The 24,474-nt window shown below is 38.5% G+C and overlaps 1 protein-coding gene and 2 long non-coding RNA genes across 6 annotated transcripts; 2 read left to right on the forward strand and 1 right to left on the reverse strand.

The window, feature by feature from the left end:
* The first annotated feature begins 5 nt into the window (after positions 1–5).
* On the forward strand, positions 6–12,121 carry LOC120744734. The gene is made up of 2 exons (XR_005698447.1): positions 6–919; positions 10,520–12,121. It is a non-coding gene; the product is annotated as an uncharacterized LOC120744734 (long non-coding RNA).
* LOC120744732 lies at positions 8,962–17,519 on the reverse strand. Of its 4 annotated transcripts, none has more exons than XR_005698445.1 (6): positions 16,986–17,519; positions 16,762–16,878; positions 16,213–16,448; positions 16,020–16,085; positions 11,223–12,721; positions 8,962–10,568 (listed from the first exon to the last, which is right to left on the reverse strand). It is a non-coding gene; the product is annotated as an uncharacterized LOC120744732 (long non-coding RNA). The 4 variants fall into 4 exon arrangements; XR_005698444.1 differs by having other exon boundaries at positions 8,968–10,568; positions 11,223–11,255; positions 12,561–12,721; positions 16,020–16,448; positions 16,986–17,484; XR_005698443.1 differs by having other exon boundaries at positions 8,964–10,568; positions 16,020–16,448; positions 16,720–16,878; positions 16,986–17,513.
* A 2,201-nt stretch (positions 17,520–19,720) lies between these two features.
* On the forward strand, positions 19,721–21,555 carry LOC120744721. The gene is made up of 3 exons (XM_040049268.1): positions 19,721–20,211; positions 20,297–20,579; positions 20,671–21,555. Exons 1-3 carry the CDS (start codon positions 19,829–19,831, stop codon positions 21,310–21,312), a joined length of 1,308 nt encoding a protein of 435 aa, XP_039905202.1. The 5' UTR covers positions 19,721–19,828; the 3' UTR covers positions 21,313–21,555.
* The last annotated feature ends 2,919 nt before the right edge of the window (positions 21,556–24,474 follow it).

The following is a 24,474-nucleotide window of genomic DNA, read 5'->3' on the forward strand; positions in this document are numbered from 1 at the left end:
CGCATGCACAAGCCCCCACCCCCTACCCCAGATAGATGTTTATATGCAATATGCAAAATTAAGGCTATTTCCGAATATCTTGTCAATTTATTTACTGCTGCTTTCGATCTAGAATGATATAAAACCGTTAAATTATGTTATGTCTGGACTGTATGTATGAACTGTAAAGCAGAGACAATGGCTGACAAATAAGTAGTGCCAAATGAATGAAAAAAAAAAAAACTAAATCAATTCCTGGATCGAGGAGTATGCTTTTAAAATACCAGTAGTATAAGTGCCAATAGTCCTCCACTTAAGGAGAGTTAACACAGATATTTTCTATCCTAGACAAGATAGGCGGTAAAATTCACACCTATGTGTGTTTTTCATCGTTTACTTGACTCCTGGATCTACTTGGCAGCTTTTCTGAGAGTTCTAGAGCGTTTTTATTGACAGATTAACAGCCAGTTGTGTTAACGAGCGCCATTAAATCGGGTCCTGCGTGGTTAGGTCGCTTGTCTTTATAGCACAAACTACTTCAACTACTTTTTTGAGTCTGTTTAATACCATAATAAAATCCTAGATCGTGCCGGCTGCTTTGGTTTTTATTGAGTTGATATATGGCCTGTGGTGGTGCGGATTGTAAACGCAACTGGGGCTGTTGAATCTTTCCTGCTACTCCGGTACAGGGTACTTTACACTCAGCGGTCAGCCTGCTATGGGTAAACATAGCTCGGTCCGGAGCGCAATGGGGGCACCGGGAAGAGAAGCTGGAACGGACTTTTATTTCATGGAACCGGTGGTGACTTCTTTGGCTGAATTATTTGGGATGAAATCCGCCGGTGTGCTCGAAACCAAGAAGCCGAAGAGCAGCTGCAGTCTGTGCTGATCGGGAGTCCTAACATTTGACTTGCAGCTGACCTGCAAAGTCACCGGGCTTGTAAGTCTTTGCATTTATTTATAATTACAGACTTGGAGTCTTTGACTCGTTCAGGAAGTCATTCTAGTACTCAAGGGTATAAATCCGAACTGTGCATCGTGTATGGAGCTAACAGTTATTTACGACAATTAAATATGAAATACAGGTTGCTTGTTATTAAAGCTGTTATTTACCAGGTGAAAGATGGACTATAGCGCAGCTTTCATATATGCTGAGGAGAAATGATGACTTGTACGATTCTGAGCAACGGCTGGTGAATGTTCATTTCAGGAGAAGAAATGCAAATACAAACCCAACAAACCTAGAGTCCTTCAAACATGACTGGTGACTCTGGCGCACAGTTTGGTATTTGAGCTTGAATTCACCACATTCCTCTGAGCTTTTGTGTTAAAGCACTCGTTTACAGCTTTGTTTGAAAATCAAAAAGAAAAAGAAATAAAAATATAAACTGTATTAAAAAAATCTAGCTGTTCATGCTCAATCAAATAGGTTCTAGATAAAGTTACTGTGACCCAGATCGCTTTTATCCACAAGAACAAGTAATGAGGTGCGTTGTGAAGCAGTGTAGCACATTGCCACATAAGTGCCAATTAACCGGACAGTTCAAATTGTTAAGCATTAATTAGCATTATTTTCGATATGTTTAGAGTAGAAAAATACATACTGTTTTGCAGGCATAAATGCTAGGGATATTTTTCTTTTTCAGACCACAGGCTGTGGGAATTTTAATTGTCGGTGGGCCTCCGCCCTGCAGGGCGTTCTGCCAACTCGAGGAGTTAATTGGAGACAGTGGTGCTGAAAAAGCTAAAAGAATTTTTCTGCAAACCACCTTAAATTTCAACATCTTCAGTGGTATGACTAAAGAGAGTTTTGGAAAATAACCTTCATAGACACACAAACAAAATCCAACACCGTCATGCTCGTTTTGTTAACATTGCCCATACCCAATTAGATGTTCTCTTCAAATATCCTGTAGAGAAAATATTTCCCATCTGACAATGCACAGACTGGCACAAAAGCATGAAACAACTGGAAAGACGTCGGTGACCAAAAAAACACAATTTCACTGTGAAAACTGAGCATAATGAAGTACATGTGCAGAATTCAGCCTCGTCTGTTCAACTTTTATGTTTTTATCTTCGTTTTAGTCAAAGTGCCGAGCTTTAATGGCAACTTCACAGAAAATAAAGCTGAAGCTGTAACCAAACTAATCGGACTTTCCCCCTAACCCTTTCTCATTTATTTCTTTCAAGGGGGGGGGATGCAACCAGTAAAGGCATTTACATTGCACTAAATCCATTTCCAATATCTCAAATTTTCTGTTTTGTGTGGGTTTTTTTCTGTTAAATATTATCTTAATATCGATCACAGGAGTCATTTAGTGAGAATGAAGCCAGCTGAGTCAATTAAAAAATAAAGTGTAAAAAAGCAATTTACATGCATGATGAAGATGACTTTACTTCATGCATTTCTCTATTTTCAGATATTGAAATTGAAAAGAAAATGATCGCAGTGTGCCGGATATACTAAAGTGAATATTTTTAAGTAAACCTAGTTTGTTTTTCCCACAGCGAAAGCTCCACCATCACATTGTAACCAATTACAAATTAGATCTAAAGTTAAAGGTATTTTGGCTGTTAATCACAATACAGTTAAAATTAAATAAATGTAGTCGGTGGGGTAAGAAAAATAACGTGAACTTAACAATTTTCTAAATTATTTTGTCGCAAAACAAAACAAAAACAAAATAATAATAATATAGAAATGTAGCATTGACACAGCTAAAATGTCATTATGCAGATATTTAATATTTGAGAAAAGCAGCTTAAATCATCGACTTGGATACATTTTTTTTCTTTTCTTTTTTAAAGGTAAATATTATTTTTAAATTGCTTTTAATTTGTTTTTAGTTTTACTTAGATAAAATATATTCATTAGCCCTTTGATCTGATTTTTTTTTTTAAATCAACTAGTCCCTGTGGTATTTGTATTTAATTTAATACAGAATCGGTCGGTTAATTGTTCAGTCGGTTAGTTCCCCTGGGGGAAAGAGGTCTCAACATTCTGTCTCAGGAACTTTTAATATTTAAATATTTTATTTCCCCTCATACTGGCATTTTTTTCTTCATCCGCTGTTCCTTTTTTTCCTAAACGGCGGAAACGTCTTGAAAGGAGCGCAAAATAGGCAATAACATATATTTCATTATCTTCTGAAATAGAGTGAGGGTCTCAAGTATTCTCCGTTGCATTAAAAGAAACATAATAACCTTTTTACCTGGAATATGCATAATGAGTTAACACACATACAGACATCGTTTCCTCTTCTGTTCAGTTCTTTCTGATATTAAACTGCATTTTCTATTTTGTTTGTAGAAGTAGTCTGTTTAAATAGGCATGCATCACGTGGTCACATTAATATTTTAGTGTGTTTATTTAATATGTTTTTGAATTGAATTTCTAAAAATCAAGAAAATCTCAAATATTATGAACCTTGAGTACAAAACCAGGGGAACAGACTGTTTCAGTGTTAATTCTACAAGAAAAAAATTCCCAAATGTGATAACAGATACTGCAAAAATTAAACTATCAGATTAACACTGATGCATGCTTCTGGTAAAATAACTGCCATGTAATAAAGTCATATTTGTAGTGGAGGTCAGCGTTTACCACTCCAGTAATGGCGGTGTAATAATAAGTCTAAAAGATAAAATAAGATAATAATAAATAATTAAAAGAAATCGTTAACACTTACTCATGTGATTTCCAATGGCTCATTTAGGCTTTATATTCTTATTAAAGGTAACGGTTGTTACCTTACAATAAAACCTGCTGAGTATGATAACCTGTGTGATTGATGCGATCTATATATTTTAATAACGACCACGTGGCTGAACGTCGTAGATCATCATATTTCTCAGCTGAAAAGCTTAAGGAGGCTTTCAAAGGATTCAATACGTCCTATACATAACCCCCCATTCACCTATTCACACAAGCGGTTTTTTATGCTTAAATCTTTCTATCTAACACTGATAGATGCATCGGACCAACTTGGAGTTAGTATCGTGCCCATGTTTGGCATACAAACCAGCAACGTTAGGATGACTAGATGACCGCTCTCCCTCCTAATCTACAGCCACAGTGAAGTCAGTATTAATCATTAGTTAAGCAGCAGGAAAAAAGTAGAAACATATCGTTATGCTGGACGGGCTCACGGCGACAAGTAATGTCTGGAAACATCTTAACTATAGTACAGCTGCTGATAATTCATCTTGTATCATTTGACTCAAATAGGGATATTGTTAATAAGTCCACGATATCTTTTACGTTCAGGCACTTCGTTGCTCTATGTAGGGATGATAGTCGTGCTGCTGATGTAATTACAGTATCTTAAAAATCTACAGGAGACCAAAATTATGGGTCTGTTAAGGAGGGTGCAGAATATAAGAAACAAAGCATTTATTAAACGCATTAAAAGGATTTATTTTATTTTTTTGCCTGGCTTAGTAATTCATGATTTGGTACCATCACTACCTACAATCATTCTTTTATTGAGAATAGAGGTTTATAAATCTTAGTTAAATTCATGGTTTTGCTAACATTTGTTCTACAATACATAGCCTCAGAGGACATTTTTGCCAGCAGTATTGAAATCCTAGACAATGTTTGAATATGAATATCTCAAAAAAACTATTAAAGCATCAATCTTTCAATGGCTTCTCTCACCACAAAATTAAATCAGGATCTGTAATTTGTGAGTATTGGCTAGTTAAAATGTGGAAATAAATGACTAAATAAAACCGCCCTGTAAAGTCGCATATTTTAGCACAAACTAATAAAATTAAACGAAATCACATTGCAGAAGACAGCCAGCTAGTGACAATTTTTGAATAGCATATAGTTGTATTACATAATAACGCAAAGACAAAAATGTAAAATACTTTTTACAATGAATTTCTTCTAAAAAGAGTTTTCAAATGGCACTTTATTTATAACTGATTTTTTTTTATATATACATATTTTTTCATTTTTCAAGACTCACTCTGAAGGCATGCACATTGCCCTGGAGATGTCTTATGCTGCACATCCTTTCCAGCCCTCTCTCTGTCTAGTTAATCTATGGAAGTCCTCTTCTCCTTCTTTAGTATCCAGCCTCATATGCAAATCACCATAATCCTTTTCCTTTGCCACCCATCGCTTTGCTGTATGCCTTGCCTCAGAGTACTCTTGTCTACTTTCTTTATCTCCTTGACTGTCCCATTTTTTCTTTGCTCTTCCTTTGAGTATTTTCCTGTTCTTTCTTATTTCACCAAGCCTCCTTGTTCTCTTTCCTGTATCCAGAGGGCACACCAAATACCTTCTTGCCAGTTTCCCCGTCACATAGTAAGTCTTCCCCACCACCGAGAGCCTGTTTCAACTCCTGTCTGAACTCTGTGTAACATTTTCTTTCTTCTGCTTCCACCACTTAATGCTTGCCTGGGCCTTCACACACTTCCTTTGCTTCATTTCCAAAGTCATCCTACAGATCACTATGCAATGCTACCTAGCTGCTCTCATGGTTTTGGGTTTTGGACTCAGTTTGTGAACTTTTGAATTCTTCTTTATCATTTTATTCCCCATTTGGTTCTTAGTTTGCTTATTATTGGTTGACACTTGCCTAGGCATCTTGAGTCTTAAGTTCTTTGGCTCACTTAATATTCTGCTTCAAAATATTTGGTTTAGTCTGTTCCTATTTTTTCTTAGTCTTTCCCTCCTTGTCTCAACTTGACTGTCAATGTCTCTGTGTTTAGTTACATCCTGTTTTATTTTGTTAACCTCTTGACTCGTTTCTGTTGTGTTTCATTTTGCTTCCCCTATTTTGTTAATGTGATTAGTGTCAGCTTTTTCACTATTTTGCCCCACCCATGTTGCTTTTGCCTGATTAGCCTCTGATCTATTTGAATCCTTTGTTAGTCTGTTCTTGTTCTGTTATTCTGATTGCCTGCTGATCTGTTTCTGCATGTTTTCCCTGTTGGTTTTCTCCATGTTAGTACTTTGCTTATTGGGCTCTGTTTTTTTTCCAGAAGTCTCAGCCTCAGTTGAGATCATATTTTTGTTTGTTAAATATATCTGCGGTTCTGCACATGGGTTCACATTCTCCTTAATTCCTTAAAGCTACATTTGCCCCTGCAACTACGGTTTCATATCTTTTGTCAGATTGTACTTTCTGCATAAAAATTGGTCCACTCTCATGCAACATGCAGTGTTTCTGTCTCTCCTTGAAGTATGTATTGACAACTATTTCCATCATTTTCACAAAATCCACTTTTCCATTTATTTATTTTTACTTTTTTGTGGTAGAACATAATCACCAAATGGGATGATGGGTTACACCACAGCAATACCACATGAAGAAGGCTCGTATTTACAATCATTTTATCCAATAGACTGTTTATTTAGTGGGACAGGACAAAGTACTTTTTTCTGTTTGTTTTTTTGTTACCAGCACACAATAAACAGCAGCTACAACTAGTGCTAGGATGTGCTTGATTTACGCCTCTTTTCAGGCTGGTGGCATGCAGCTGGTGTGACTCAGGCAGTTTCAGGTTCCTGTGATCTTAAGCATACAGACCAACAACTTGAAACAACTACATCTCACAGCTCCTGTTTGAATCCAGAAGCTTTATGAATGACAGCAGCAGTGGCCACCAACATTGAAAATAAAAGAACTCCAATTTATTCTGGAATCTCAACACAAAAACTGAATAAAACTCAGTGAAGCCAATGCCTAATTTTTAAATGCAATAAAAACTTCTCTGAAGCTTTGGCATAGGGGAACATTTTAGGGCCACTTGGAGATGGAGCTTGCAATCTAAAATCGAAAACCTTGGACTGTAAAACTAGTGAACAAGGTAAGCTCTTCAGACATATTTGTACGAATGCAACGGCAGAGGGGAAAGTAGTTCTTCCTCGGATCAAATTAGAGGATTTTTTATTTCAAAACAATATAAAATATAAAAATGTTTTTTTTTAAACTACACTATAGAGCCACTTACTCGTGCCTTTTTTTTTTTAGTTTTACAGCTTGGCCTACACACTATCTTGTGCAAGACATTCTGCTTTTCCCTGGATTGAAATGTGCCAAAATTATAAATTAGTTTTACTTTTGTGCTTCATATCAGCCTAAACTGTCAACTCACTTGAGTCTGAGTCCTTCTTGAATCTGACACTGACTCCACTCAAACAAATTTCATATTACAATACTATAATACTAGAAGAACTGATGGTCACACATGTAACAATAAATAAAAATGCAAGAAAAAAATGTTCTTTAATATCTCGCTATGTTTACTTGCAATATCCACTGTGTCAACTTTAGACACATCTGTTCTGGGCAAGCATGCAACATGCGACAGCATGCTTTTGTGTGACTGTGTTCAGAATGTAAATCCATGTTAATTGACAGTATTTTAGCTGTCACGCAAGTATAATAACTCCCTTAGGGGTTTTTTGTGATAGGTTCAAGCCTTAGAGTATTGCCTTTTTCTGGTTTTGATCAAATTTTTTGGATTGTGTGTGGTTAAATCCAGCAGTAGGAGGTCAGCCTGCTGTCATAAATCATGTCTAACAAGTAAAATCCATTCAGCACCAGGTTGCTGCTTGGCTTAATGAATATCCAGGTGCGACTCTGATATGAAAAGAAATTTGAAATCATGTCTAGGGTTGGTTTTGTAGACTAGAATGCATGTAAAAAAAAAACATACACAGACAAAAAGTTTCAGTTCAGTCTCAGAAAATCTGACATGAGGGTATTAAAAGAGAATGCAACAGACAGGAAGAATAACAAAGCAGACATTCCATAGGGTAGAAACCTTCCTTTTGGGTGTATTTTATTGACCACCAATAGACAATAAAAGGCAATTCGGCCACCATAAGGCAATACCTCTACCGTAATATACACAACGTGTACAGCTGCCGCCTGTACTTTCTCTAGCCACAAATAAACAAGATGGATAATTACCCCTTGGTAAAACATCAAAAGTGGCAAAGAGAGAGAGGAAAAGGAAAGAGATACATAGATGAGCAGGGAGGGAGTAAGAGCAGATATGAAGCATGAGACAATGTGGTGGGACAGAAATGTTGCTGTCTCAACATGGCGCCTGCAGTCCTGCAGCTGGGGAACTGTTCTTACTGCCTCCTTTAGTAAGCTCTTGTTTATTTCCTTCTGTTTCTCCACCCTTCTTACCCTGCATTCCATGTTTGCCATATTTTCCCAGTGAGTATTTTCCTTTCCTCAGTGTCTTTTCTTTTCCTCCTCTCCTCTCCTCTCCTCTCCTCTCCTCTAATCTCCTAAAAAATGGATGGGCGCTGGTTGTTGCAACAGCATGTGTTTCTGATTAAAGCTCCACACTGGAGTCTTGTGGATTGCTTCTCATGCAAAATAATGTGACCCAGGGTGTCAGATTTAGCCTGTAATGAAACAGGGTAATCTTTATGTTGAGGAAAGCACATCCACTTTTGACTGCCACTATTCTATTATGTTTTTACATGTTCCAATCTCCATCATTTTTTTTATTATAATAATAAACAAAATTTATAATAATAATAAAATAATAAGAATCCCAACTGGCTAAGCAGATTGGATATTTACTGTAAGGTAATATTTTATACTTGACCTTACTTTCTACCATCTTAAACCCTTAACCCAGATAAGTCAGGAAATACTTTTTTAGTATCTATGAAGAGACCACTACATTACTGGAGCTTGCCAGTTATAGTGAAAATGCTACTTGAGCATGATGTCATCCTGAAGTTGTCTTATGAAAGACCGTGGGGCGACTGTGGCTCAGGGGGTTGGGAATCGCATCTGTAACCGGAAGGTCGCCGGTTTGATCCCTGGGCTCTCTGTCCTGGTCGTTGTGTCCTTGGGCAAGACACTTTACCCTACTTGCCTACTGGTGTTGGCCAGAAGGGCCGATGGCGCGATATGGCAACCTCGCTTCTGTCAGTCTGCCCCAGGGCAGCTGTGGCTACAACTGTAGCTGCCTCCACCAGTGTGTGAATGAATAGTGGTATTGTAAAGCGCTTTGGGTGCCTTGAAAAGTGCTATATAAATCCAATCCATTATTATTAAATACAGTCCTTGTGGAACAAACCATGTTGCTAACAATACATTTTCTTTACCATTAACAGTAATACTGGTGATGATATCACTAGTCTGATGCTATGTTAATCTCTACTTCGATTGTAATAATTTAATGTAATAATAAAAACAAATAAATGAATACAAAAAAACAAAATTTCAAAAAACAACAAAACAAAAACTACAATTGATGTTGAATATTTGTTACATTTGTAAACTGCAATATCTTATTTTGTTATTTTATAGACATTACATATGTACTCAGAGCAGTTAACACAAAAACTTGTACAATAGTGCCAAGCTGTGCTCTTATTGTAGATGATGTGTGTCATATGTAAACACTGTGATCACCACTCATGCTCAGCTACTTGGGTGCTCAATAATATTTACCAAAATTACTTAAAAGTCTTTTTTTCTTAAAACACATTCTTTCTTCTTCAACAAAATTTGAAGTTATGATGTCAAACAGTGTTTTAAGATGCTTAGTGAATAACCTGCCCAAGTCTCTATTTAATTGCATTTTGTTAAAATGCATTTTAAAATTACATTTCAATACAGCTCCCAACAGAGATCATAATAATTAATTAATTCAGTTCAATTCATCTACAATACAGAGAAAACCCCAACAAACAAATGGCAGCCATCTGTCTTAGTTTCGAAACACTTTCACAATATGCTGAAACAGATTCAAGCCCCACTTTTCTGTATGGATGTATATATGTGTGTACACTGTAGTTCCCAGAACTTTAAAAAACTATGCAAACTCATTGCCTCAAAAAAACTAAGTAAAGCCTACTTAAGATAGCTACATTAGGACAACTTATTCATTTCAAGTACTAAGAACAACTTGTTGTTTCTGACTGCGCAATACTAATTGTTTACCCACTGACAAACATTTCAAGTTCTACTAAATTAAAAACAATTTGTAGTAACTTAAAAAAAAATCACATTATGTTTTATCATTCTTGAAATTTCTAGTACAACACTTATATTAATATAACACTGAATGTAAGTATGATTCAAAAAGACTAATTGGGTTTTTAAAATCAGCCCAACTTTTATTTTCAAATGCAAAAACGCATATCAGCCAACATACTGGACACTGTTCTACTGAACAACAAACAATTACATTGCCATCGTTGTTTCACTGTAAGGTAATAACCTTACAGTGAAACAACGATAACAAAGTATCAGATTTAATTGTTGTGAAACTATGTTTATACTCCCCATTACTTTGTATTGCAAGTTGCATTACTTATATAATCAAAGTTAAATGTATTTATTGTTCAGCCACAAGTGCAATTTCTAGATCAAACAACATATTTGTTTTGCATTCAAACACAGAAGCTTGTATGTTGTAATATTTTAAGGATGTCTTGTTTGCAGTCCTGGTATTACTGCCTGAATGACCGTCATGGATTTAGGTGATCCTAATGTAAGTGCAGAAGAAAGTCTTTAACATTGTCCCAACTTCCCTGCAGGTGACCATCCTTACTGACCACACCATCTGTGATGGAGGACTCATCTTCCCTGGTGTCAAAGAAGACAAGCAAACAATCATATTCTTTAGAACACCAACTTATTTGCTTTCTTAAAACATGTTTTATTTTTATTTTTTTGCATTTGCTATAGAACAGAACCCGATTTAGACAATCTCAGGTTCTGTCCCCACCGGAGAGGTGACATTTAATGTCCCGCTTGTCAGTCTGGATACCCCTGACCACCACCTGACACACAAAATGTCATGAAATCATATTTTTAAAAAAGGCTATGGAAACACGGCCAATAACTTTTCATCCTGGTGATCTGCAGAATAAATCAGGCACAAAACAAATTTCACTGTTCAAAAACTTGCAGACTTAACTATATACAGTGTAGACCCCCTAAACTAAGTTTGTGGGATATGATCTTTCAAAAAATGCAGATCAAACTGTCCTTGTTTGCATTTACTTATTCAGCTTGTCTTGTAGAATTTATTTAAGTCAACAGTAACAGCATAGTGCAGTCATATCTCAAGTCTAATAAGAGAAGACAGGAAAAGACCAGTAAAGAAACAACTTCCCCAAACTAAAGCACAAATGAAACAATAAGTAAAACTGGTTGATCTGGTATGATTAAAGTTTAGCCTGATTAATATAAATGTCACCGAAAATTACTAATGTATTGTAAAACCAAAATACTTACCACTCATGTAATGTGGGGAGTGTTGGTCCAAGCCTCAAAGACACAAAGCAGAGGGAGAAAAAACATAAATTATTTAGAAGCTGATTTAATACTTAATGGCTGTGTGACTGTTATAAACTTACAACACAGAAGGTCAATAGACCTCATACAACCAAATTAGACTTGCACATATAATACTAAAAACACCATCTACTAAGTGTCTGAATGTGTGGTATTACCACCGTCAGTTTAAGCCTAAAGAGATATGTGTGTTTTTTTTTTAAAAACAGCTAAATAAAATGGATTCATTACATGCTTGTTAAAAGCTAACTTCGAATATATAAAGTTTCTAATGAGAACAATAACCAGGTAAAACATGTGACAGTGTTTATATTTAACATAGTCAACTGTGACTTTAACGCAATTCTTTAGAAGGACAGGCTAAAATTACTTTATTTTTTTTTAACTATAAAGCCAAACTAGACTGATGCATGATGCATGTTAAAAATAGTACTTCCCATATAAAGGGCTTTAGTTGGAAAATTAAAAATCTAAAAATAGTGCACATTCTTTAAACTTTCTACTCTAAAATAACACACTATATCTGGAAAACTGTCCCATGTTTAAAAAAAAAAGAAAAGGTACAAGCTTCAGCCATGGAACCAACAGAACAGATTTAGAGAAACTGTTCTTAAAAAACCATGCTAATGCAAAGGAATAAAACAATGATCAGAAATCTGTATGTATCTAAATATAGGATTTATGTTCTTCATAACTGATTCTAGTATATTTTTCATATATTCATCTAATCTAAATGAAATATATAACTTAAGGACCTTACATGTGAGCCATGAGTTTTCTATTAAGTGTTAGGTAACAAAACGATAAACTAGAAAAAAAAAAAAAAAAAAAGAAAGAAAAAAAAAACTAATAGAATCTAAAATCTAAAGAAAAGAAGCCCTCAGGTTCAGTTAGGCACACTTACCTGTAGTTTGTGAAAAAAAAAAATCAATAGAGCATTTTAGTTCTACACTACACTGGGGAGTGGTTGCATGCATGCTGGGACACAATGCGATTCATGTCCCTTGAATGCAAGCAAACACAGCAGAATACACATACGAGTCCAAATAAGTACCGTGTGTGTGTGTGTGTGTGTGTGTGTGTGTGTGTGTGTGTGTGTGTGTGTGTGTGTGTGTGTGTGTGTGTGTGTGTAATGTATATGCACATATGTATACAAACAAGACACTTCACACGTTCCCTGTATTCATTATTTTTTCAGCTCCGAGATTTGCAAGCTCCTCTTCTCCGACAGTCCATCAGACCTGAAACAAAACTGCAGCTCCAGGTATGCTCTGCTACCTGAATTCTCAGGTTCTGAAACTTCATCGTCGCCTGGCTGGTAGGTCGATGTTTATGTCAATTTCCATGAGGCGACGCTGTTGAGTCAAGCACTGGTAAAACAAGTTATCCAGCTCCACTTGATCGGTGTCAGGACTTGATCGGGGCTCATCTGGAGAAGACTTTAAGGCAACACACATCGGACACGTGTCAATGCATTAATCTTTTTAATTAATACTACTACGATACAGCTTTCAAAAGCAGGAAATATCATGTAGTGACTTTAAAAGAAATACCATTCATTATTTACAGTTTTTTCTGAATGCTTAAAGCCTAACTGTGATTCTTATAGCACAATTTCTAAAACTACTAATACTTATGGCAAAACCACTCACTGAGTTTGCAAAACTAAAAGCACAAACACTGCTTTGCACTAAGTTTGCCATTTTGTAACACACACCTTGCAAAATTGTGGCTATCCACAATCCACTGCACAGCACTCTTTTTGCAGAACTGTAAACACAACTCACTGCTTTACACTCAATTTCCAAATGATCAACACACTCCTAGCAAAACTATACACATTTATGGCTATTATATGTACACTATTTTGCCAACTGTCTGGCACACTGTCACATGTGAAAACTATGTTAGATAAGTAGTTCACTTTGCAATCAGCCTAAGCACTATAAATAAGCTACACCAGCGGTCCTCAACCCCGGGCCTCGGACCGGTACCGGTCCGTGAGTCGTTTGGTACCGGGCCGCGAGAGTTGAGGCTCAGGTGTGAAATGTATGGTTTTCGGGGTTTTTATCGGTTTTCAGCGTTATTTTGTTATCGTTTTTATCTTTAACTCGGTCTTCCCGGGTCTTTTCACGTGTGTTATCAATAAATCTTCTTTTTTTCGGTACCGGTACTAGTTTTATTTTGTTGTATTTTTCCGCGACACCTTAAAGGCCGTTTCTGTGAAAATATTGTCGGGCTTATGCCGGTCCGTGGCGCAAAAAAGGTTGGGGACCGCTGAGCTACAGGTAAGCTGTCCATGTGGAGTACAATAGAGGGAGCAAGAAGAGTGAGAATTAGAGGAGGCTGAGGAAGAGGGCGTGGAGGTGAAGAAGTAGGACGAAGAGGACGACAAGGACAAGGAGGTGAAGTTAGAGGAAGAGGACAAGGAGAAGCAAGAGGAGGACGAGGAGGGGGAGGAGGAAGGGTAAGAAGAGTAAGAAATATAATTACTGATGGCATCACAGCTACAATAGTGGACCATGTAATCAACCATGGAATGACCCTGAGGGAAGCTGGCCAACGGGTTCAGCCTAACTCGAGCCGCTACACTGTAGCAAGCTAGTGCATTGTGTGCTTATTAATGTGATGGCTTGTGTTAACTGTTGGATACGAAAATACCATTTTTACAAAGGTGTGGAGAGTTAAGCAAGGGTTATTCGCTTTTACAAGAAAACTACAATGTTTTGCTGATTGGGTGAAGAGTTTTCTTATTTGTGTGTAGAGTTTTGCAAAAATAGCCAATAGTTACAAAAATGTGCTTAATCAGAAAAAACTGTAATGTATAACTGGAGTAAACATTCATTTTTGTTTTCCATATCATATTTTTTCTGATGAATTTGAATAAATATAAACAGACAAGAAATTAAGATAAAAATGGGCAACTGTGTATCCTTGTATCACTGTATTTATTATCGGACCAAACCCTTTATAGGCACAGTCGAAACAAGGTAAGAAACTAAATAATACATTATTATCATTATTCATACTACTTTAGTTTTAGTAGCAGTAGTACTAGTAGCGGTCGTAATACAGTATACGGGGAAAACAAAATCAAAAAGTTAAAATCGAATATATTTACTTTGTATGACATTTGACGACAACAATTAAAGTCTTCTGTAATAGAGTACAGTGTTATTTTAACAAACAGGGAGAATAAACTCTGGGAAGAACTTTGAGTTAATACTACTACTACTACTAACTCAGCACATTATTCAGTGTTCTTATTATGCTTATGCCAAACGCATCAGCCTAAGATACCATCACAATTTAACCGGAATAACAGGATATCATTTTATAGTAACATCAGTTTATCTAACGTTACAGATGTTATTTGGATCGACAGTCGTACTTACCAAAACAACGCTTATCGCAGCATAAGAACTAAATAAAAACTTAAATACAAAATATATGATTGTGTTATTATGGCTGTTAGGATCAGACTTAAGCGAGTTGAGGAAAATGAACGAATATGTGTAGACGGATTCCAAAACGGTTCTCATGTTTCCTCATTTTTCTGATCTCGTCATTTAGGAACGTGTTGGATGCCCGGAAGCGTAACATGTTGACGATTTCACCTAGCATAAAATATTACGCCTCGGGAGTGAGAACGTGTTGATTATTATTAGGCTACAGGATATCTAAACTGTTTTACAGTCACTGAGCGATACCCAGTCAGAGGTGTCAGTATAGATCATAAGTATAAATGGCAGAAAACACTTTAGCATTCGCTTTCTGTGGTACCAGCCACCTGGATGCACACTTGTCACAGTGTGTGAAACCTCTGGTTTGAACAGTGATAATTCACAATAATGTCCCCTCCATTCCGCGATTTCTGCAAGACATCTCTTGTTCTTGCTCTCCTGCACCCTCCGAGAAGTACAGTAGATGTGTTAGAAGCTAGAAATGATAATTAATAAATAAATAAAAAAGAATAATTTATTGGTTCCTTGAAAAAGAAGAATCTACTTCCTGAATTAGTAAAATTTAGAAACAGTTAACAAGAGACAACAAGAGAGTGCGTTTTGGTTCACAGAGGACTTTTATATTATTATATTATAGTTTTTTCCCTTCATTTTACTTGTTATGGACTGGGTCTTACATGGTTATTACTACTCTACCTGCACTCAAAGTGCTATATAAAACATTCCACATTCACCCTTACAAACACTTTTTTTTCTATTCATAAGTGCTTCTCTATTTAACATTCAGACACGTGGCATCCAGATTGGAGCAGGCAGAGATCGAACCACCAACCTCGCGAGCTACAATCAGCCGCTCGTTAGATCTGTCGGCATTGCATTGTTGCCTTCCTGGTGGCCAGCTGTATGCGGGAAGTGGGTAATTAAATTATAAAGAAGCAATACATCCATTTCAGGGAGAAAAGTAGTGGGGGAAATAAGTTATAATATGCGTATATTATATAAGTTATTGTATTTTTAAGTTATTCTCTCATAACAACCAGCCAGCCAAGCGACACGGAAGTTAGAGTGTCACCTACGCGCCAGAGATCCCTTAGCTACACCGTGTTTGTTTCTATTTAGCACACCTTCCCGAGTGCCCTCCTCTCTCTGAATTAATTTATCCCAGCCCTTCTTCTGCTACGTCTATTCATTATCTAAATCTTTTCTTTCCTTTTCCCCCCCACTTTTCTCATTTTCTAATTTCTCTCGATCCTACAGGTTCACTCTTCCATACCGTGTTCTTGTGGGCCGCTGTCCCTCCACCAGGCTGTCCCATCCAGTGATACTGCTTTTTCTACGGCTAAATTCGACCAGAACAGAATGACATGTTATTTCTTTATGTTATATCCGTTCTCCACTCCTCGTCCCTCTTCCTCTTCTCTTATGTAATTAAGCAGCCGTCGTATGTAGCAGTCATTCATTCTCACTGGAAGTCAAGGTCTGCGTTTGTAGTGAAGGAGGACCTCTCTGGTTGTAGTTTTAGATACCCAAGTCACACTCCTGGAGCGGACTACAGTCCAGACTACAGTCCAGAAGCGGACCCGCGGCAAACGTGAGAACAATGCATGACGAGGAATGCGTTGGGTGACTACCTGCGCTGCCGGTTTGCCTCGCGAGTGATGTGGGCAGGTGAGGGCGCCATGGGATCGCTTTTGATGGTATACTGCAAAAAATAAAATAAAAATAAAAATAAAAAGGTAAATATCCCACTATAGCTCATTCGGCAATAGCTCATCCAAAAAAAAAACTGTTGGTGTGTGTGTGTGTGTGTGTGTGTGTATCGTGTATGTATATCTATAGGCCTACGTATACATATATGTAAATTTAGAAACACACACACAAAACTTCCAAGATGGATGAAACAGGCACGACAGAGAATAGCTTAAAAAAGGGACAAAACAAAAAAGGAATGTCCAACTTTTATGAAAACTGACATTTCTGATCAACCAGTTCAGTATGAAAACATTGTAGTTAACTTTAAAATTCTTGTGAAGTTGACTGCAAGCTGATCCGGAGGTTGCCTTCATCACTTCACAGTCGCAGAGATATATGACCTGAAACTTTCGATGGATCTGAATGAAAACGCCAGGTTGCTGTAATCAGAAAGAGAAAGAGATTGGTAGTCTAAACAAATTGCCTAGGGTCCACCAAACATTTTTCCCCAGGGATCTTTAACTTGTTAATCCTGCCATGATCTCACCTGACGGCACGGGACGCTGTAGCTCTCTCCTGCCATTGATACCGGCTCGTCATCTTTATGCACAATCTAGAGACGTTATCGTAACGGATATTGAAGATGGATTGCTAGAGAACACCGGTGATTTGATTTCCGAGGTGGCTACGATGAGGGCCGAGGACGGTCGTCCATTACACAGTTGATACATATTGTTAACTGTACACAAACCTTCAGTGTGCTCTATAGCGAAGGATTTTAGAAGGAGAGGCATGCAAAGGGTTTATATTAGGCAGCCAATGACAGTTTCGGGCATGCCACGCCCAAAGCGCTCGGAAGTTCTGACGTAATTTTCTTATATATTATTAAATAATCTGCAGGCTTCATTAAATATTTTTGCCATATTTTCATATTTCACCGTCGCTTCAAACAAGAACCAATCGTTATAAGCGGGCAGGAGACTGAGGCGAAGTCGCCCTGACTGTCAAGCTGCATCCAATTACTGTTGCAGCCCGTAGTGGAATTCCCCACCGAATACAAGTGTCTAAGCTTGTGTAGCAGCATGGGTCTTCTTTTAAGCTGGAAACATGACACACACAAACACCCACACACACACATTTCAGTAAATGCTGACATTTCTTTTTTACCAAAAAGAAATGTCAGCATTTATTGTCCACAGATTTTGTAGATGGTGTTTTTAGAGCCCTACAAAAAGACTCCACTAATCAAACAAAACATTAAGAGCAAGTACTTGACGAGAATGGGAAGGGAAAACTCTATTTTAACAGGAAGAAACCTCTGGCAGAACAAGGCTCAGGGAGGTGCAGCCATCTGCCACAACAGTTGGGGGTGAGGGGAAGAAGACAGAACAAAACCACACTGTGTAAGAAAGCCAGAGATTAATAATAACTAATGATTAAATGCAGTGTGATGTAGAAAAATGTATCAAAACTTACAGAATTGCCAATAATTCATAAAAACAATAATATACAACTTTCAGAATTCATGGATATCAATCACTCCATCAGCTTAAAATATACCTTTTTGCTACTGCAAACACAGACATGCAGTGGTTACTTGAAGCAAGTCTTGCTAAGGCAAAAGTATTGTTTTTCTCCTCATATAAACATTTTCTTTCTATCCATCTACCTCACAGCTCTGTTGCTGTCAACCTGTGCTGGCACATCTACAGCATTATGTGCTACATCTGCTATTTACAGCAAATGACAAGTATGTGCATGTCATGTCCTTAAGAAACAGGGAAAACAATCCAGCAAAGAATGAACCAGGACCTGGAAGGGATGATGTCAAGAAGCCATTCTTAAGGCAGATAAACAGATAAAGCTGGTTTGAGGCTGCATTTAAATAGTAGTGTTGGGAATCTTGTAAAGTGTAATCATATTATGAATGTCGAAAAGTGCCATCAGATTTTGATACACCATGCAATGCCATCTAGGGAATGGCTGGTTGGCACAGGTTCATTTCTTAGCATGATAATCATCCCAAACATACTGCCAGTGCAGTACAATTATATAATTATTCCAGTAAAGTTGTAGCTGAATAGAAAACCAAACAATGGAACACTATCATTCTCATCATTAATGAAGCAGTGTAGGATCATGCTTGACAGAGAACAGCACAAAAGGTAGCCAACGTAGAAAGAAGAAATCCAATAGTTCTGGAGAAGCAACTTAAAAAAAATTACAATAAAGCTTGCCTAAAAAAGTTCAGGCTCTAGATCAATAAATACACATGGTCATACCAAATATTAACCTTAAATCTAGTTCAAATTGTATATGTTCTACTTTCATTTATATTTGCATCTCTCACCCCAACTAGTTCTCATTATTCTACTAAATATATAGAAATGAGATGTGGCTCCAAACTTCAATGATTATACAGCATATATCTTAATGACTTTAAAAACAAGAAGTGGGTGCACACGTTTGAAAAATAGCATCACCATTCCTGAAGAATCTCTTTGATTTCTGTATTTCTATTTCCCTGATGAGAATCGGTAATAAATATAGATTCTCAGACATTTTGTTGCTTGATTTTTTTCTGTCTACAGCAAATGACTTAACAACAGTTGTTCTATAAATGTTGACATATATGATCCTAAAAAAGGACACCCAGACTGTGCTTCATATTAAATTTGTACTAAACTAAGCCTATAATTGTGTTTTTATCATAGCCAATATAGGCCAGCTGGACTCAAATGCTGGACTTGGAAACTCAAAGTTCAATTTTATTTCCAGTGAAGTCAGCAACAACACACTGCAAAATGAGGGAAGCAGTGATCAAAGGGTCCATGGCGAAAAAGAGTCTAAACATCCAGTTATACACAAGAAACTCCTCTCAACTCGGGTTAGGCTCACCCAACACCAGAGAAAAGAATCCAGGAATCTGTGCAGAAGAGACAAATGGTCAGTATCCAGAAAAAAAACAGGAGCAAGATAACAACACAGTGAACCAGTTTCACTAACTGTATAGCTTACCAGTGCACCAAAGACTGACTGCCAGCCATTATATTACAGTTTTTTCTGATGGCTTTAACCCTAACTGTGATTCTTATAGCACAATTCCTAAAACTATTAATACTTATAGCAAAACCACTCACTGAGTTTGCAAAACTAAAAGCACAAACACTGCATAACACTCTTTTTGCAGAACTTTAAACACAACTCACTGCTTACACTCAATTACCAAATTTCCAACACACTCCTAGCAAAATTATACACATGTATGGCTATCATTAACACTATTTTGCCAACTGTTTGGCACACTTTCACATGTGAAAACTGTTTTAGATAATTATTCCACTTTGCAATCAGCCTAAGCACTATAAACAGGCCACAGGTAAGCTGTCTATGTGGAGTACAATGGAAGGAGCAGTAAGAGTGAGAAGAGTGAGAATCAGAGGAGGCCGAGGGAGAGGACGTGGAGGTGAAGAAGTTGGAGGAAGAGAACGTGGAGGTGAAGAAGTTGGAGGAAGAGGACGTGGAGGTGAAGAAGCAAGAGGGTTAGAGGAAGTTAGAGGAAGAGGACAAGGAGGAGCAAGAAGAGGACAAGGAGGGGAAAGAGGAAGGGTAAGAAGAGTAAGAAACAGAATAACTGATGACATCAGAGCTACAATAGTGGACCATGTCATCAACCATGGGATGACCCTGAGGGAAGCTGGCCAATGGGTTCAGCCTAAACTGAGCCACTACACTGTGGCAAGCATCATTAGGACATTTCGAAATGAGAATCGGTAAGTACTTTGTAGCACTGCCATACTCTAATGAGAAACACAACAGTACCATACATGCAAAAATACTGAAATTGTTACTTTACAGAATTGCTAGACGTCCAGATGTTGGGGACAGAGGCAGAATGTTCACTCCAGAGCAAGAGACCCATATAGTGAACATGGTGATTGTCAATAATGCAATAAGACTGCGCGAAATACAGCAGCACATAATTGATAATGACACCATCTTTCAAAATATACACAGTGCAAGCATTTCTGCATTAAGCCGTGTACTTGCGCGCCACAGAATAAGAATGAAGCAAATTTACAGAGTTCCTTTCGAGAGAAACACAGAACGTGTAAAGCAACTGCGATATGACTATGTGCAGGTAAGCTAGTGTCATTGGTTCTGAATTTGGAAGTGCATACTGTAGTGCTGTGCATGGGCCTGATGTGTTGCATTTGTTTTGTCTTGTCCAGAGAGTGATGGAACTAGAAGCAGATGCAATGGGACATGAGCTACTTTTTGTAGATGAGGCCGGTTTTAACCTCAGTAAAACCAGGAGACGTGGCAGGAACATTATTGGACACCGTGCCATCATCAATGTCCCAGGACAACGTGGTGGTAACATAACCATGTGTGCAGCTATAAGCCAAAATGGTGTTGTTCACCATCATGCAACCATAGGCCCATACAACACTGCACACATTATTGCATTCCTGGACACCTTGCATGACATGCTCACTGTTCAGAGACCAGAGCAGACCCGATATGTCATCATATGGGACAATGTTAGTTTCCATAGGGCTGCTTTGGTTCGCAACTGGTTTACAGACCATCCATCCTTCATGGCACTCAACCTCCCTCCATACTCTCCATTCTTAAATCCCATCGAGGAGTTCTTCTCTGCCTTGCGCTGGAAACTGTACGACTGTCATCCTCATCAACAGGTAGCCCTTTTACAGGCAATGGAGGAGGCATGTGGAGATATTGACCAGGCATCACGTCAGGCCTGGATACGGCATTCAAGGAGATATTTTCCCGGTGCCTTGGACTGGAGGATATCGTATGCGATGTGGACGAAATTTTGTGGCCGGACCCAGAAAGACGATATGATGTAGGCTGATTGTCTTTTTTTTTTTGTGAAATTCCTATTTTGTGTTCTGACTTTGTCTTGGTTTTGATGAGTGTGAATAAACACCAATACTTGAAGTTTGGATCCTTGTATGTTTACATGACACTATGACAAAAGTGTGACCTCAAATTGACATCTGTACACAGAGAAAGCAAAAGCCAGATGTGTTTTGTATTCATACGATCAGTTTGCAGTTGGCGCATTGTGTGCTTAGTAGATGATGGCTTGTGTGTACTGTTTGATACGAAAACACCATTTTTACGAAGGTGTGAAGAGTTAATCTAGCTGTGTTCGCTTTTGCAAGAGAACTACAATGTTTTGATAATTGGGTGACAGGTTTTCTTATTTGTGTGTAGAGTTTTGCAAAAATAGCCAATAGTTACAAAAAATGTGCTTAAGCAATCAGAAAAAACTGTAAGTAATGGCCTTGATAAGCTCATTGGAGATAGGTGGGTGATTACAGGGGAACCCAGAATGAGTCTCAACCATGGGCAAAGACAATAACAGCACACAGAGAAGAGGAGAGAATCTTGGCATGAGAGACTGTAAGGAAGAGGACTCCCTTATTGCATTTATTTATATTATATTATCTGTATAGCACTTTAGAGCACACCTTTCACTTTATTACCGTAAAAGCACCTTATCAAGCACTTTATTTAGCATTGCACTTTAAGCATGGATTTGCACACAAGAAGTTTACATATTTATTGACTATTTATTGGGAATTTTAAAATCAGTTGGTAGCCTTATTTCAGATCCTGCACAGCTGCTCCTCATCAAGGAATGTGGTGGTTGTCTGTCAGGAGAGAAGAATGGTGATTGAGATTGTGATTAAGGTTTACCAGTAAGGAAAACTAATGCAAGTGTGTGTGAAATCTAGGGATAAAAGTGGTGCAAATAAGTGTAAGATAATGATTACTCACCTTTCTTGCCTGTGTCCTCTTCAAGGTGTTTGGGCAAATGTTTCCCTGGGAGTCCAGACACCATTTAAAGGTTCCGGGAGAGACCATTGGTAAAGAGAGTGTGGTGAATCTTTTTGTGCTTGGGTTTCTGGGTTTTTATAATATTGGGTTTGGTGTAACATTAAGTGTGAAATATTTATTAATATGTAAATGTGAAAATGTATTTATGTATTTATTTATTCTTATTGATATATTGTATACTGTGGTGGAAGGTTGGGATTTAAGAATTTACCTGAGAGTGGAATAATGGTTAAGTCTGTGACAGCTGAACATATTTAAGGCTGCCAGTTGTCATTAGAGGATGGATTTTTGTGCTGTGAAGAAGCGTGACAAATTAATTGTTGTAAGGAGAGCTGTATAGCAAATAAATACTTTGTTCCACTACAATTGCCTTGGTCCATCTCACTGTGTTTCCAGCCGCTAAGGGCCGCCCTGTTACAGAGACCAACAGGAGCTAAACGCGGTGAAGTCCATGACAGTTTTTATATTTGTATTTTTAGATTTATAGTTTTTGGATTTAAAATCATCTGGAGGCACCACAAGTTAACTCATTATGTTATTCATAGCATGTTTTAGGCATTTTGTGCAATCTATAGCAAAGAATCTTTGAAATTGCTCATTTTTTCTTCAGTGTACACTACTGACTACAACTATGCATTTGTAAAAGAATAATTGAAGATTCGTGTACACTTGGTTTTGTGAACACTGGAAAAAGAACATGCAAACAAGTACATCTTTTTCCATCCATCTCCATCTTCATCCGCTTTATCCGAGGCCGGGTCGCGGGGGCAGCAGCCTAAGCAAAGAGGCCCAGACCTCCCTCTCCCCAGCCACCTCCTCCAGCTTATCCGGGGGAACACCAAGGCATTCCCAGGCCAGCCGAGAGATATAATCTCTTCAGCGTGTCCTGGGTCTGCCCCAGGGCCTCCTCCCGGTGGGACATGCCTTGAACACCTCACCCAGGAGGCGCCCAGGGGGCATCCTTGTCAGATGCCCGAACCACCTCAGCTGGCTCCTTTTGATGTGGAGCAGCAGCGGCTCTACTCGGAGCCCCTCCCGGATGGCCGAACTTCTCACCCTATCTCTAAGGGAGAGGCCAGCCACCCTTCAGAGGAAGCTCATTTCTGCCGCTTGTATCCGCAATCTCGTTCTATCGGTCACTACCCACAGTTCGTGGCCATAGGTGAGGGTAGGGACGTAGATCGACCGGTAAATTGAGAGCTTCGCTTTTACACTCAGCTCCCTCTTCACCACGATGGACCGGTGCAGCGTCCGCATTACTGCAGCTGCAGCCCCAATTCGTCTGTCGATCTCCGGCTTGTCCCTACTGCCAGTCTTGGCAGCCGGGGGTCAGTCCGCCAGGGCCTCCGCTCCTGGCCGCCACCCGGCACACAATGCACCCGACCCCTATGGCGCCTCCTGCGGGTGGTGGGCCTGCGGGAGGATGGGCCCATGTCTCCTCTTCGGGCTGTGCCCGGCCGGGCCCCATGGACTAAGGCCCGGCCACCAGACGCTCGCCCTCGGGCACCCTCCCCGGGCCTGGCTCCAGGGCGGGGCCCCGGTAACCCTATCCCGGGCAGGGTAAACTGTTCCCTCGATGTTCTTTTCATAAGGGTTTTCTGAATCGCTCTTTGTCTGGTCCCTCACCCAGGACCAATTTGCCATGGGAGACCCTACCAGGGGGCAAAAGCCCCCAGACAACATAGCCCCTGGGATACACAAACCCCTCCACCACCATAAGGTAGCGATTCAAGGAGGAGTCTTTTTCCAGTAATGTTAAATTGTTATAAAGGAGCGCTGGTTCTTAGATGGGGCACTTATGAAGAAGATATAACAGAAATATTGACCGATGTATGGGAGAAGCTCCAAGATAAACATCTGTCCATACCAACCATCAACTTATTTTAACAATCAACTTATTTTAGAAATGGACTCATTCTAATCCAAAACAGAGGTCTCATTGGCCTCCAGAATGTAAACCCAGTATAAATAATAAAAGTTTAGTGTTGAAGACAGAAGAAACATGAGCATCTTAAACTGTCTAATTATTACATGATCAATATGGAATACGGCCACTATCACACATTTGAAACACAAAACACATGGATCTGGGTTGCATCTGAAGTCCAAATGGATGCTTTGTAAAAAAAAGTCTCTCAAATTCTGCAGATGAGAACACATGTGGT

The sequence above is a fragment of the Simochromis diagramma genome, unplaced genomic scaffold (assembly GCF_900408965.1).
Source record: "Simochromis diagramma unplaced genomic scaffold, fSimDia1.1 OVJJ01000517.1, whole genome shotgun sequence".
NCBI classification, from domain to species: Eukaryota; Metazoa; Chordata; class Actinopteri; order Cichliformes; family Cichlidae; genus Simochromis; species Simochromis diagramma.